The sequence below is a fragment of the Vigna umbellata genome, chromosome 9, assembly GCF_029865625.1.
Source record: "Vigna umbellata cultivar VRB3 chromosome 9, Vumbellata_1.0, whole genome shotgun sequence".
NCBI classification, from domain to species: Eukaryota; Viridiplantae; Streptophyta; class Magnoliopsida; order Fabales; family Fabaceae; genus Vigna; species Vigna umbellata.
In genome coordinates this window covers 12,514,576-12,531,012 of record NC_142173.1, presented here as the reverse complement: position 1 = coordinate 12,531,012, position 16,437 = coordinate 12,514,576, and the positions used below count along the sequence as shown (strand labels likewise).

General features: G+C 35.6%; 1 protein-coding gene across 1 annotated transcript; it reads right to left on the bottom strand.

Moving 5' to 3' along the window:
• Positions 1-4,689: 4,689 nt before the first annotated feature.
• Positions 4,690-10,052, bottom strand: LOC148192583 (uncharacterized). Its single transcript, XM_088099592.1, has 7 exons — positions 10,040-10,052; positions 9,089-9,688; positions 8,652-8,801; positions 7,803-7,886; positions 6,387-6,539; positions 6,105-6,278; positions 4,690-5,989 (listed from the first exon to the last, which is right to left on the bottom strand). The coding sequence occupies exons 1-7, from the start codon at positions 10,050-10,052 to the stop codon at positions 4,695-4,697; spliced, it is 2,469 nt and encodes an 822-aa protein (XP_087955718.1). The 3' UTR covers positions 4,690-4,694.
• Between the last annotated feature and the right edge of the window lie 6,385 nt (positions 10,053-16,437).

Sequence of the window (16,437 nt, the reverse complement as noted above, 5' to 3'; positions counted from 1 at the left end):
ATGTCCAAAAGACAATGTATACATACATAAAAATAAAACATAAAATACAAAAAACATAAAAATTACTAACTCCCATTAAACCAAACATTTCTCAAACAGAAAAAACACCCATACGAGCACATGCTCATGAAAGACTTTGGTTGGAAGTCCGTTAGTAAGATGATCAACTATCATGGAGTTTCTCCTGTGTTTTATGAAAAATTGTCCATTTTATATTTCTTTAACAATTAGGAACTTGATGTCAATTTGTTTTGATTTGCTCGAACTCCTATTGTTGTTATAATAAAATCCAGTTGATTTGATCTTATAGTATAACTTAAGTGATCTTTCAATTCCTTCCACAATATGCAACCTTGTGACAAAGTTCCTCATCCATATTTTTTGATTTGATATGTCTCATAGCACTAGTAAAAATCGCATTTTTAACTCACATTACACTTTGGTTCCAGAAAAATAGAAGCATATCAAAACGCAGTGGCAATTTCGTCATTTTTAGAACACTATATGCCTCAGTTGTCAAGCAGCTGATGTCTAAAAGGAATATTACCTCGGTTGGCAGGGTGAACTGAGGCATAAACCCCACAGATATTACACTAATAAGACCTTTCACTTGTACCTTTCTGGTGGCAAAGATACTACCTCGGTTGGCATGATGGACTAAGGCATATAAGCGTTCCTAACAAGCGAAAGAGGAAATTTTTTCCCAAATGCCTCATTCAAGCCAGGAAAACCTAACGCCTATCATCCTCTCCTTTTTCTCGACGATGCTACAATGGCGAAGAGATTATCTGTGGAGTCGAAGAGAACATTGTCGGGCTTGATGTCACAGTGGGCCACGCCCATGCGATGGTAGTGGGCCAGGCTTTCGAGAAGGCTCTTGATGAGGATGACCGCCTGGGTCTCGAAGATGGGGTCGTTAATGATGTGTTCGAAGAGCGTGTGGGGCTGGCAGAGGTCCATGACGATGGAGAGATAATCGTCGTCCTCGAAGACATTAAAGATTTGAAGGATGTTAGGATGAGGAGAGAGAAGGGTCATGAATTTTGGTTCGTTCTAGAGACACTCACGGTCGGTGGAATCGGCAAGAAGAGACTTGTCGATGACCTTGCAAGCGTAGGGTTCGTTAGAGAGAGGGTGGAAACAATGGAAGATGGTCGTGAAGCGTCCACGACCAATCTCCTCATTTACCTGGAACTGCGTCTTCAGTGCTTCGCACATTCTTCATTCGACATGCTTGATATGCTTGACATGGGCTGAATTATTAAATCATCCATCACCATGTAAGTTACTACTTCTTTCACAAAACCACTACTGTCGGCAGAAATTTCATTTGCAACCTTTTCACCAATAAAAATCATTTGCGAGTTCATAGAATTGCCACAATAGCAATCAGGACAACGAGTGGTGTTATCATATGTGACGTGACCATAGTGACTTGGGCACCGGTAGAACACATTCGTGGAGTTGTTGGAAGAACTATCATTAACTGAAGGAAGAAGACCAGAGATTCGTGAAGAAACGAGGGCACTTGGTTTCAATAGTAGATCCTTATGTAGGTCTAGTTGCATGTAAGTTTTATTCAGATTCTCAACACTTTGATAGAGATTTGCTAAGCAATCGACCATCTGATTCTTCTTGAAAATCCTTATGACAGTATCGATGGGCAAGAAGAGCAAGTTAAAGAAAAAGTAGAGCAACCTGGTACTGCGTCTTCAGCGCTTCACACATTCTTTGTTCGACGAGTAGCGACAATGGTCTTGGGGTGGATGGTGATGATTGTGGTTGAAAATCTAGGTTGAAAATCTGGGTTGTTAGTGCAAGTTGGAGTTTGCCTGGAAAGAAATTGTGGTTGAGTGAGAACAAGCATTATTGTTATTCACGGCTTCTGAAGCTTCTTTTGAATGTGTGGGCATACCACAGTGCAAGGAGAATGGTGTATGTAGACCCCGAGACTGGTGTAATGCAGGAACAACACAAGTTCAAGAGCCGCAAGGGTCAAATGTGGATCAAGGCACAAAGAGAAGGAAAAGAGAAACCGAAAGAGCATAGAAAATTAGAACAAAATAGTAAAAATTAAAAGCACTCTACTGCCTCGGTTGTCTGTGAACCGAGGCACAATCTGAACCTTTTTGACCCGGTTTAGAACCCAGGCAAAAAGTCTACCCCTTTTTACCTCGTCTATATATGCCTCGGTTGCGAAACTGCTTCCTATAAGCGAAAATAACCGCTGTCGTTTCCCTTTACTGCACTAGTGTAGCATACTACAAATTCTGCAACCATAATGGTGAAATCGTAAGGGTTTTCTTGGATATCTTGAATCTGAAGGAGAGAATCAAGGATTTGAAAGAAACCAATATCAGTAGGATTATGTTGTTGAAGAAGAAAGGGTTGAAGAAGAAGGGGTTGAAGATGAAGAAGAGAGTTTGGATTTACACATTGTCACTTTTTAATGATGTTAGCACCGATTTCACGAAATGAACTACATTGTCTCTATTAAAAAAAATATAGAGACTTAATTAAGTAAAAAAAAAATATATAGGGACCACATCTCATAAACCTAAATATAGGAATCAAATTACTAATTGAACCTTTTATTGGACGAGTATGTAGTCTTCTTCCAAACGAAATTAACTCTAATTTAACGGAAGAAACTGATAACGTCCAATTTTACCTACTTTTGTGTGTTTATTATCATGAATAAATCAACTTTCTCCTAGCTTTAATCTTATGTCATACTCAAGTTTAGTGTATTTGATATAGTTTTGTATTTTAGTTGTTATATGGTTGTTTTACCTTTAACCTCTTTGTTTATAAATATAAAATAAATGAATAGGTAGCAATTTTGGTGGAGAAAAACAAATTGAAACTCACGGAAGCATGATTGGACAAGGTTCTTTAAAGAACAAAAAATATACGAGTATATACTTAAGTTATTTTATAATCGAACCTTATAGTTGTGTAAAAAATTTTAAAAATGTCACCGCGTTTTGAAAAACTTCGTTTTTCATAAAATCGAAGCATATTGGACGATTTTGAAAGCCTTTTTTGCACTAGTGATTGAAAAATCCTATATGACCAAACTAGTCACAAAAAGTCCATAAGGTTTCTTTAAACATGAAAGAATATTAATTTTTTTAAATATCTTATTGGACTATCGGCCCAATCCTTCCCATCACCACCTTTTTCGTAGGAAAACATGTCTAGAACTTTGGGTGTGGTTGTCTCAACCATCAGCCTGGGTCAACATTCTCGACATTTGTCCTTCGCTGACCAATCTCGACTTATAGTCTAGACCACCCGTTTCCACTTTGACTTAGGCCGACCCGTCATCACCTTTGGCCTAATTCTCCATATCTCCACCTTTGGTTTATCTCTACCTTCACCCTAAGATGACATGTCTCCACCTTTGACCTGGGTTGGTTTGTTTGGTCTATCTTAACCTTCAAATAGGTTTGCCTACCTCGACCTTCGAAAACCTGTCTTTACCTCCTTCCTGTGCTAATTCGTTTCAACTTTTGATATGGGTTAACCCATCATGAGCTTTAGCCTGGGTCAATCCGTTTTAACCTTTGCCTTAGACTGGTCTATAACAACATTTAGCTCAAGCTGGTCGATCTCAACCTTTGATCTATGACGGTGTATTTCGATCTTCAGGACAGGTCAGTCTGTGTTAACTTTCGGCACGACCGGCCTACCTCAACCTTCGGTCTCAACTAACTAATCTCGACCTTTGACTCAGGTTAGCCAGTTTGCGACCTTCGGTACAAGTCAGTTCATCTTAGCCTTCGACTTACTGTGACCAGTCTCAACCTTTAGCTTCGACCTCTTTTGGCCCATCATGACCTTCAGCTTAGGCCAACTTGTTTTGACCTTCAGCTCAAACTACTCAGTGTTGACGTTCAATCCAGTTTGGTCTATCTCGACCTTATGTTTATGTTTTCCTGTCTCAACCTTTGTCCTAACTGACCCATCTCATCCTTCGTGTCGTGCCAACATCTCTCAATGTTTGAGTTGGGTTTGACCTATAACCCTGGTTAATCAATATCGACCTTCGGCTTAATCCGATCTATCTTGACTTTCAGCTCCTCTCAATCATCTCGACCTTTGGTTTAGGATTGTCCATCTCAACCTTCGGTCTAGATCAGGTTATTTCGACTTTTGGTCCATACTGATTTGTTTTGACCTTTGATATGAATCGATGTGTCTTGATCTTTACCATGAACCATTTCATCTCGACCTTCTATTCGAGTTCATCCATTTCCAAAGTGTTTTGATTCCATCACACGTAAATAAGAAGAAAAGAAAATAGAGAAAGCACATCACTAAGAAACCAAAAATCTGACTTTAAATATGTTGAAAGTGTACAGAAGTAAAAGCGCAATCGACGAGCATACATATAAAAAGGGAGGAAGAGAAAAAAAAAACAGAGAAATAGAAGCAAGACCGTAAGATTGTTTAAACTAAGCATGAAGATCGTTTAATGATCAAGCGTGCAGATCGTCTGATGATCATAAGGAGTGTTAAAAGAAAAACAAATTTTAGTTATTGATGAGTTTTTGTATGTTGTTTATATTTTCTGCCTTCAAAATATATTTTAAATATATTAAAAGAAGTTATTATATCAAAATCACTTTATTATAAAAGCATAACAGAGGATACACCAAATGGAAAATCCGGAGTGAAGAAAAAGTCCTCTAAAATTGGCTGCTGGTAATACTTGGTTGTGGGACCTTCTTGAAAATGGCTTTAAGCAGATCAGCATAGAGAGGAAACTGCACCACTGCATAGAAAGTGACAGGCAAACAAGTGGCAATGTAGACAGGGAACAAGATGTTCTTGTACTTGTCCTTCAGCACGAAGAAATGCGCAGCGCAGAAGGAAACCAGCATGGAAGCAATGGAGACAAAGAGAGAGCTCAGGCCGAACAGGAGCTTCAATGGCAAGCTCTTCCGGAAGTCCTGCGCCTGTTTCCGGGAGGTCAGGATCGCCAGGAACATGATCAGGGCGGTCACTGAGAAGCAGAGCCCGATCAGGGACGCGATGGCGAACGCGTCGAAAGCCGGCTGCCCTTCCAGCTCCGGCTTTCCCTTGTCGGTGCCGCCAGGCACGGAGCTCGAGGTGGCAAAAGAGACGCCAGCGATTAGGGCAGCCACCACCGAGCAGGAGTTGGAGGTTTCCTTCAGCCACTCGGAGCTCTCCTTCACCAGGTCTTTGTGCTTCTGCTTGAAGATCTCCCCACCGGTTTTGTCGTCCTTGTTCGTTCTGAATGTGAAATGTTCTGGCACCAGGGCTCTCACGTACTGCATCAATGCATGCATGCATGCATGATCATGCAATGTATGTATACATAGGTGTGTGCTGAATGTGCAAGGATTGGCCTGGATAATATTATGAAGATCAAAACATGCGCATACCTGATACCACTTGATATCCCACATCATTTGCATGGCGGCACCAACAATCTGCCAAGTTCTTTCAGTGTTGGCAATGGTGCCTGCAGCCAAATGCAAGACAGTGTTGTCCCTGTTATCCACTTCCAAAATTAAGCTATCGAACAGTTCCTTATCCAAAAACTTCCTCAACACCTCAACAACATTGGTCTGTCTGTTCTTCACTGCCACAAGCAACACGTTTTCGTTGTTGGAGTTGGTTTCATGCGCAGCACTGGGTATTTTGGATTGAAGTTCAAACACAATTTCCACAATGCCGTTTTTTGCAGCAGTCAAAAAGGCAGTCTCCTTCTTGTCAACGTGGTGTTCTCCAAGTTTGTTTTTGTAGTTCTTCATTGCCACAACCAGCAGGTTGTCCTTCTCAGGGGTGGTACGGTCATGTGGGGCACTTGGTACTTTGTTTCGAAGCTCGTTCACAAGGTCGACTATGTCAGCTTTCGCCACCGACACAAATGTTGTTTCCTTTTCCTCATTTTTTGCTGCAGATTCTGTTCTAGTATTCTCTTGTTGATTCTGCCCTGAGCTAGCTGCACCCACCACTGCATGTATACAGAGAAAGAGAGAGATGGACCAAATATTTAAATAACGAACATGGATAAGCAAAATTAACTTTTGACTAATATTAAATAGTTCTATTTTCTTGTGACTTATTACTTTGCAACTGTTGTTGGGTAATTTGAACCGAATTCCTGTCTCCTCTGTCAAATGTGATGAATGGTGGACCCCCACCAATTCCCATGTACGACTCATGAGGTCTCTGCATAAAAATATTCAAGAGCTGACGACCCCATTTGTGTTTCTGCCTTGTCTTCTTTATTGCTTTCAAGTCTTCAAAGTTATGTTCATGCAAGGAGAATATTATCTCAATTTAAACAAAGTGAGGTAATATGATCATAAAGACATAAAGACACACAAAAATGATTGAGAATAATGTACCTTGTGCAGTGACACCCAATCCTGAAAGACTGAGAATTTTGAAGGCAAATCGAACAGCACTCTTTACAAATCGAACAGATGTGGCATACTTTCGTTCCATGAAAATCTGTGCTTTCTTGGCTTCATTTTCCAACTGTATTCTCACTGAAATACCTGAATCTTATACTAAAATTAAATACATGTAATTTAAGTTGAAGTGATTATGTATGTTGACTCTTTTACTTATAGTCTCTATGTAAAGAATAGAGTCGAAAATCCATTAACTTTGTATTTCTAAAAGGCACCGATAATTTATTTTTATAAGAAATTTAAAATATTTATCATAAAAATACATTGTTTAGAAAGAAAAATAAATAAAAAAATTAGAAAGTTATTATGAGAATAATCTTATCATAGTAATAATTAGATAATTCCAAATAATATCTAAAATGACTAAGAATTTGAAATTATCCATAGTTTTTTTCTTTTCTCTCTTGTGCATGCTCTTTTATAATTACCTTCTTCTGGATTTAGATTTTGAAGGCTGGCAAGAATTATGGAGGTCACTGGAGCAGGAAATAAAGGGAACTCGGGAAAAGAGGGAAATAAAAGTGTTTTAACTAATCATATTCTATACTTTTGACTAGAACAAATACAAATAAATATTATTTTCAAATTAGATTGTTTTCTATCAATATGAATTACAAAATATATGTCAAGAGAAAATAACTGGATGAATATTTTTTCCGGCAGTGTTGGAGGTATAGAAGATAACCAAAATAATGTTGAAAGAGGTGATTGAAAAAATGAAGGTGAAAGAGATTGATCTCTCAGAGACAGAAAGATTTAGTTAGAGGGTCTTATATAAGAGATTTGATCCCTATCAGAGGCTGCTTCTGTGTAATATGGTTCACTGAATAAGAGAACTACGATACTAAGATTTGTATATATATAATATACTTCTATATGATAAAAAAAAGAAGTTATTTCTTAGTCAACGTTAATTACCAGACAGTAATAGGAATATAATTATCTCTCTTCATTACATATAATCTACAGTGATGCTAATTTTTTATTCTAACTTGTATGTGGAACTTATCGTGTATTACAATTATTTAAAAATTATAATTGAATTGATTTTCAGAACCTGTTCATACAGAAGAAAATAATATAGTTAACCAAATGCATAAATAAAAATTAAAAGTACAATAACAGAGAAAATTAAATACCGATAAAATGGGAAATTAAGGAACTGATTAATTATTTTTATTATTCATGTATGAATATATGTAGTTTAAAATAAAGAGGTAACTAATACTCGTAAGATCATAAAAGTGGGGAAAATTGAAAATAACGTTTAATTTCACTTCCATGCGTTAATTAGTGAGAGTTAATTAAAGAGAGTATTATAACATTTAGATATTAATCCGAAGTTACCTTTGTGTTCATGGTCCTCAACTTCAACTTTCTCCATGTAGAATTTTATAGCTTTCTCAACATCTAGAGGTTCTACAAGAATACCTTTGACATGAAACATAATAGAAAAAGTATTATAAGTGTGTCTTGATGTGGGTTTAACATAAATAACAAATCAATTAAATGTTATTTCAGTCTTCCAAAATATAAGTTTTATAGGGTTTTTGTTTTTTATTCTTAATTAAATCTTTGATTTGTTATGGTTTACATTAAGATGCATATGTTTTCTACTATCTAAGTTTTTTTTTTGCATAATTAAGTATATTTACTTTCAAAATAATTGCAAATTTAGTTTTCATAAGCCTTTATATATAAATCATTTAAAAAAAATCAAAATCGCTATTTAAGTTAATTAATGATGAAATTGATATATGAAATCATTTTAAAATTTTATAAATATGAAATTGAATAAAAAACACAATAAAAAGTGTAATAATTACAAGGTGAAGATTAGAAAAGAGGATAAATTTTAGGACTGATTTTTAGAATTTGAAATTGAATTCAATGATTTTATTACATTAAGAAAAATTAAATTTTTTAAAAAAATGTGATAGATATAAAAAATTGAGGATAAAAATTTGTAACATTAATTAATATATAGAGTTGCTTAATTTTCAAAAATAGACCATATTAATTAATAGTTTGAAATAAAATATGCAACATTTTTTTCTGTTATAATATAAAATCCCAACTAGGCTAGCCATGTTGAAAGGATATGTATTTAATTAGAATGTATAAAAGATATATAAAAGTATAATTATTAGTTAAAAACCTTAATTATGAGCTTAATCACCACACAGCACTTCTTACCATAATATAGAATTTTCTTCCACCATGGGAGATTTCTTCCACTCTTGAAAGCTGAAGGTTTAGAAGCAAGAACTTTGAGAGGTGTGGCTCCATCTTTGTTTCGCGTTTTCGCAAGTTCAGGATAACAATGAATTATTATAATAGCCAAATCTACCAATCACACATACAAATCATTAACAACCATTAGAATCTACATATCAACTCAACACAACTCATCTTGTTTAATCCTACGTATCAACTCAACATCATTAAAAAAAACCTAAATATAATAAACTTGTTTTTAGTTATGATAATACTAACAGCAACTCAACAGACAAGTCTGACAATCAGACATTATTAACAAACCTAAAGGTAAGAAATTCGATCTCGTTCACTATAACACTCAAGTATGCTTGATCACTCCAACATCAATAATATTATTAGAGAAGATTGCTTACCCAAGAATTCTCTCCAAATGGCATGGTGAAGGATGGTGTCTCCATCAGAGTTCCTAAGAGGAACATCTATATCTTTGGAAACATTGTAAAGGTACAAAAAGGTCTTTGTTTGGCATGTGAGAACAGCCCTGAAAAGAGGTGTTTCACCCCTGTTGTTCCTAACCCTAATCAAATCCTTCCTTTCACCATTTTCACCAATGATGCACATGCACATGCCAATGAACCCTCTTGAGGCTGCAAGGTGCAAAGGAGTGTCACCTCTCTCATTCGTTGATCTCAGTGCACTGTCATCCCTCACCACTTCCCTCCCTTCGTGATTCAATATTGCTCCAACGAGAGTTTTAACAAGCTCCACTTTCCCATCATTCACTGCAACATGCAGTGCAGTGCCTCTGCTTTCGTTGATTCTGATTTTGTGAAACTCACTCTCGTTTCTGTATGCAGGAATGACGAACTCCCATCTTCCTTCCAATACGCACCCTCGGAACAGTGATATCTCATCCCCAGTTGTAACTTCTTCTGTTCCTTCAATTATAGTTGATGATTCTTGAGAAATCAATCTTGACGCTAATTCTTGAGAAACTAGTCTCGGTGGTGATTCTAGATATACAGAGAGTGTAGATCTTGGTGAGAGTGGAATCAGAATCACATCAATGTTTACATTACAGATTTAAATCAGGAAAATAGACTGAGTATGAATATTTAGAAAATATGTAAATTGATCAAATATAGAGGAAAAATAGAAAAATTATAATGTGGAGATTTCTCGGTGAGATTTGCACCCACTTATAAATGACCTTATTTCTAGTCCACGTGGGATTTCCAATAATTATCATAAACAAAATTTAGTATCAAACATAATAACCTATAATAATATCATGCAGAATTTGGAAACATTAAAACTATATAGTTTGTGAATGTTTTCATCTACATTCTATGAATTGGACTCACCAATTGTACTCATTCTGCTGGATGATGATAGACTTGAAATGGGAGCTAACGAGGTGTATGATACTATAAGAGGAACTCAAACCTTCTTTTATAACACCAAATCCCCCACTTCTATTCACGTGTATGCTTTCTAGTGAATTTTCTATTTGTTCTAGAGAAATTATTCCATTCAAACTATTTTTTTTTTTAATTTATCATACTATTTATTAAATTATATATTGAGTTAGTTATCTGTTATATATACCATTACCACTTTCCAGCTTATAAAATTTTCTATAGTGTGCCTTTATGATATATAATTTTCTATTTTCCTATTCAACATATATAATCCTATTAAAATTCTGCTTATATAATGTAACTTATTTATTCGTTAAAAGTTAAGAATATTATAGTTCTGTTTATATAGAAAACCCAAAAATTTTACCACTCCTTGTAGAAAGCGATGACTTGGTATTGAAGAAAATTTCTAGCATGGCAACCACGATGCATATATATTAAAGCACAAGTTTGAGCAAAAACAAAACCAAAAAGATACTAATGGCTTTTTCGTTTTTGTTTTGGCTTTAACCAAATATAAGGCTTGGTATCGATCTTTTCACCTTTATTATGGTATTTGTCATATGATCAGTCCTTTTCTTTAAAGTAGGCTATATTGAAGTGATGCTCTGATTTTGCCCAGTAGTTTTAAGATGAAGACTTTTTGTTAAGAAAAGTTATGTACACGCAGTACGACTCAAATGAGAGGAAAGTATTATGCTTAACTTCACCAACAAGACTCAAGTATATAGGAATCATAAAAGTGTACTATGAACATATGGGTATGTATAAAAATGTTCACAAATAGATAAAGTAAAATATATTTGTTTATGTGAAGATAGACCTGAGATAGATATATCAAACTAAATTTAATGGGTGTAGATGTGAATAAATGTATTAATAAGATGAAGATATTTGATGGGTTGAGCTGTAGCTTTTTACTAAATATTGAATACACATATATCTTATTTTAGTTTTTTATTTACAAATATTTTTATTTAGATATTTTTCTTTAGCTCCTTATGTGTAGGAATAAAATATTATAGTAACATGGTATTTTTACATGTTGATAACAGTTGAAAAACTGTTATTTTCATGCTTAAAATTGATATTAAAAGCAACCTTTAGACTTAGAAACTAGCTTGAAATCAATGCTTTTATCTATATTTTCAGAAATAAGAGAGCTGGACAGGTTTATGCTTGATTTGAGTGTTTTTGTGCAGGTTTTAAGGTGAATTTAGTGAAAAGAGTGAAGAAGGAGAGAAGTGACATTAGAAAAGACAAGAAAGAGTGCAAAAAGAGAAGACGAAGGCACCGCTCAGCGGTAATTTACCGCTGAGCGGCACTCAAGGAGTCACGTTGGAACCGCTGAGGGGCAAAATGGCCGCTGAGGGGAAGAAAGAAGACGCGCAACCACCGCTGAGCGGTATTTACCGCTGAGCGGCACTTTAATGGGCTTGGGCTTTTGTAATCTTTTGTAACTCTAAATTAGTATATAAGGGCTTGCACGTCCTAGGGTTTAGTATCTTTGGCAGAAACGAAGCAAACACTCTCTCTTCCACCCCTTTGAAGGAGGATCTTGGATGCTCAGGCTACCTCTTCACCTTTCTAGGGTTTATTCTTTCATTCTTTCATTATTGTTCATCTAGGTTCACCATGAATATGGTGAACTAAACCTTGTATGTTTGTTGGGGAATCAATGTAATCTCTTGAAGCTCTCGTATATGGAATTTGTGCTTACATCTTTTGATTAAGACTTATGCTTTCTTTCATCATTAGTTAGGGTTTTTCCTCTTTGCTTAATGCTTGCATTGTTTAACTCATTCTATTGCATGATTATTGGTTTTGTCGATACGGACACGTACGGGGAAGTCTAGATCCGGGGAATTTCTCCCAATATTATACTGACAATATTATATTGGTTGTCGTTAAGCTCCTGCGCTTATGAACTAATCATTAGGAATGCTAGGAATTGTATGAACTATTTGATTAGGGAGAAGCCATCTAGAATGGTACTTTAGAGAGTGGCATTAACAATGATGATTTGAATGTTGAATTCTTAAAATGTATGAGAGTGGATGAGATGAAATTGACCCCCAACAACATATTCATTCATATATTTCACTGAAAGTGTTTATCTTTTGTCTTTGCCATTGATCAATTCATGCATACATGTTTATTTTTCGTCTTGCATATAAAATCCAATTATTTCGTCCTTAAGTCTTAGCTAATCAACAAATCACATAACTAAACTAGGCCGTGAGTCCTTTGGGAAGAACGATACTTGGTCTTACCAAGTTTATTACTTGAACGATTCGGTCATACTTGCCGATTGTGAAACAAGTTTGTGACATCATATTTTGGTGCTTACAAATTTGTCCATCAAGTTTTTGGCGCCGTTGCCGGGGACTCGTGGTTTAACTGGTTAATTTGTGTGATTATTGATTATCTTTGACTTTACTGTTGAATTTCTGTTTTTATTTTCTGTTTTTATTTTTCAGTTTTTATTTGATTTGTTTTTATTTTATTTTATTTTATTTTATTTTTCGGTTTTTATTTGATTTGTTTTTATTTTATTTTATTTTATTTAATTAGGTTAGATTTTATTTTATTTTATCTTTTTAGATTAGATTTTATTTTATCTTTTAGATTAGGTGAGATTTTATTTTATTTTTTTAGATTTTATTTTATTTTATCTTTTAGATTAGGTTAGATTTTATTTTATTCTATCTTCCAAATCTTTTATCTTTTTATCTTCTGAATCTATATCTTCTTTTCTATCTTTTTGTGCTAACAAATATTTTCTAGAGTTTTGTGCCTAATGTTTGCAAGATGCAATTCGAACAAGAATTTAATAGGCACTCAATTCTACTAAGGTAATTTCAATCACTGGCGGGATCTCACTCAAGCATGGATGATGGTCAATTTTGGCAAGCTGTCGAACAATTTAAGAATCTACCACCACAACAAAGGCAGAAAAAACCCTCTCTATCGGGAAAAAGGAGAACATTGGAGGAGGCAGTTCAACAGTACATACAGATACCTGATTGTCATCACAAAAACATTCAAGCTGCCGAAGAATTTGATAGGCCGCCACCACAACAATGGCAGCAACAACCTTCTCTAACAGAAAGTTTGGAGGACACCCTTCAACGATTTTTGAAAAATTCCGACTCTACTCAGAAAAGCATTGAAGAATCATGTAAAAGGATGGAGATGCACTTTCGTTGCATTAGTCAGAGATTGAATGATGAGGTTAATACTGAAGTTAACCTTAAAGAGGAAGGGCAAATCATTATCACCGAAAGTGACAAGATTCTTGATGAGGAAAAATTAGAGAGAGAGGAGGAAAAGGTAGAGAGAAAAGAGAAAGAAGAGTTGAGTGAGAAAAATAAAGATGAAGAGAAAGAGAAAGAAGTGGTTGAGAGAGAAGAGAGAAAGAAGATTTGTGTGAAAATAAAGAAGTTGAAAAGAAAAAGAAAAGGGAAGAAAAAAATGAAAGAAAGGAAAAAGAGAAATTTTAGAGAGAGAAAAAGGAAGAAAAAGAAGATGAGAGGAAAGAAGAAGAAATCATATAAAAAATCCCATCCTCATCTAAAGAAGAATCATGGGAAGGAAAAGAAATTCAAGTGCTTTATGGAAATTTTCAAGAAATTGGAGATTAAAGTTCCTATGATTGAAACACTGCAACAGGTTCCTGGTTTAATCAAATTTCTGAAGAAGTTCAGTAGAAAGAAGAAAAAGAAGAAGGAACATGAGCTTTATTGGGTCAAGCTAATGACGTTAAAAGAGCGTTTGCTGGGAGGCAACCCAGTGATTTAAGAACTTTTGATTTTATTTTGGTTTTGTAATTTTTAATTTGTGGACATTATTTTTGTAACTATTTTGTTGGAGATAGCATCTACTGATGGATGTTAGGCGGAAGAGCATCTACTGAAGGATACTATGTTTGTATACACCTACTGATGGGTGTTGGTAAGAAAGATTTGCATCTACTGAAGGGTGCTGGAGGATTTTGGGTCAGGCTCGTGACGTTAAACAAGCGCTACCTGGGAGGCAACCCAGTTGATTAATTTTTCTGTATAATTTTTGTTTTGATCCTGCTTTAGTTGCATAATAGGGTTGTGCATGAGTGATTTGAGAATTTTATTGCAGGGAGCCAATAAGGGGTATGTTTAGGATGCATCTAGGTCAAGCTAAGAAGGAGAGCACTTCCCGCAAGTGCCGCTGAGCGGCAAACTACCGCTGAGCGGTAGTATCGCAGAAGGGGATTGGGTTGCCCCTCAGCGGAACCTGAGCCCATTTGGGGTATTTTTATACCCTAAGCTGCGCCTTGGCCTCTCTTTTTAGATTCTTCTATGCACACACTCCTACATACTTTTCCAAGGTTTTCTACAACTTTTTCCTCACCCCTCTTGAGAAAATCTTCCTTTCACTCACTTGCTCACTAGTTTTCCATCTAAGTTTGGGGTTGGGAGAGAGCATCATTGATGGGGCTGAGTTTTTCAAAGCACTAGAGTAGGATTTGTTTTATCAATCACTTATGTTTGTAGAATAGGGTTTGATGTACTCAATTGGAAATTTTGTCTGTTATGATGGTTTGCTTATGATTGTTGTTTGATAAGTAATGCCTGATGATGCTTTGATATTGATTGATGTTGAGAATGTGCACATTATATGCTTATACAGGTGGTTCACAAGCATTGTGAACAAATGCAAGGGTTTATGATTGTGATTATGATTCTAAGCAGGATGTTATATGTCAAATGTGAATGAGCTTATATGTGAGGTTTTGAGCTCCAGAGTTGTTATTGTTGAATGCTATTACTTTGAAAGCATGAATGATTTTGCCCAGGTTTTCTATGATTGAATTAATTGCTTGTTTTGCATCATATGATCAAGGCCGTTTTGTTGAAACCCTTTTTATTGGCCAAATTCATAAAGTTAGCCTATCAAAAGAGAACATGTTGTGTTCTATCCTTTGAACCTTTAGCCTTGAACATACACTTGAAACCTTTGATTGAAAATCTTTACCTTGAGTTAAGAAGAAGGTCTTGTATGATATTGATAAATGTTCAAGTTTGGGGTTGTTGGGAAAATATGAAAAGCATTGAGCTAAGAGCTAAAAAGTAAGAATATGCAAAGAAAAAAGAAAGAAGAAAAAGAAGTAAAGCTCAGTGCAAAAGCAAAGGCAAAAGAAAGTTGGGAATGAATAAGAAAAATTGTGTTGTGATGATTCTCTTAACTCAAGGATTTTGTGATCCAGAAAAACCAATTTTCTTGTTAGCCCAGCCACATTATAAGCCAGTGAAAAGTCCTTTTGATGATGCATGCTTGTGATTGTTTTGATTATGGTAAAATGAAAGGCAAAGTTGATTCATGTGACATTGTGATAGTGGAGTGAATGAGTGAAATACTTTACCTCTTATACACTTGTGTGATGAGTGAAACACTCTATCTAGTGAGGAAATATTCCATAAGCACATGAACATCCATGCTTAATTGATTGATCATTCATGAAAAATAGCATTTGTTGGAACTTAAATGACTTTGTGAACACTAAAGCATGTGCACATCTTGATTGAACTCTTGGTCATAAGTTTGAGTAAAGTTGTTATTTATCTTGAAAAGAGAATTTTTGAATGAGTGAACCATCATATGAATTGGTTGGAGATGGAGTTACATTTTGTTTGCTTGAGGACAAGCAAAGTTCTAAGTTTGGGGTTGTGATAACAGTTGAAAAACTGTTATTTTCATGCTTAAAATTGATATTAAAAGCAACCTTTAGACTTAGAAACTAGCTTGAAATCAATGCTTTTATCTATATTTTCAGAAATAAGAGAGCTGGACAGGTTTATGCTTGATTTGAGTGTTTTTGTGCAGGTTTTAAGGTGAATTTAGTGAAAAGAGTGAAGAAGGAGAGAAGTGACATTAGAAAAGACAAGAAAGAGTGCAAAAAGAGAAGACGAAGGCACCGCTCAGCGGTAATTTACCGCTGAGCGGCACTCAAGGAGTCACGTTGGAACCGCTGAGGGGCAAAATGGCCGCTGAGGGGAAGAAAGAAGACGTGCAACCACCGCTGAGCGGTATTTACCGCTGAGCGGCACTTTAATGGGCTTGGGCTTTTGTAATCTTTTGTAACTCTAAATTAGTATATAAGGGCTTGCACGTCCTAGGGTTTAGTATCTTTGGCAGAAACGAAGCAAACACTCTCTCTTCCACCCCTTTGAAGGAGGATCTTGGATGCTCAGGCTACCTCTTCACCTTTCTAGGGTTTATTCTTTCATTCTTTCATTATTGTTCATCTAGGTTCACCATGAATATGGTGAACTAAACCTTGTATGTTTGTTGGGGAATCAATG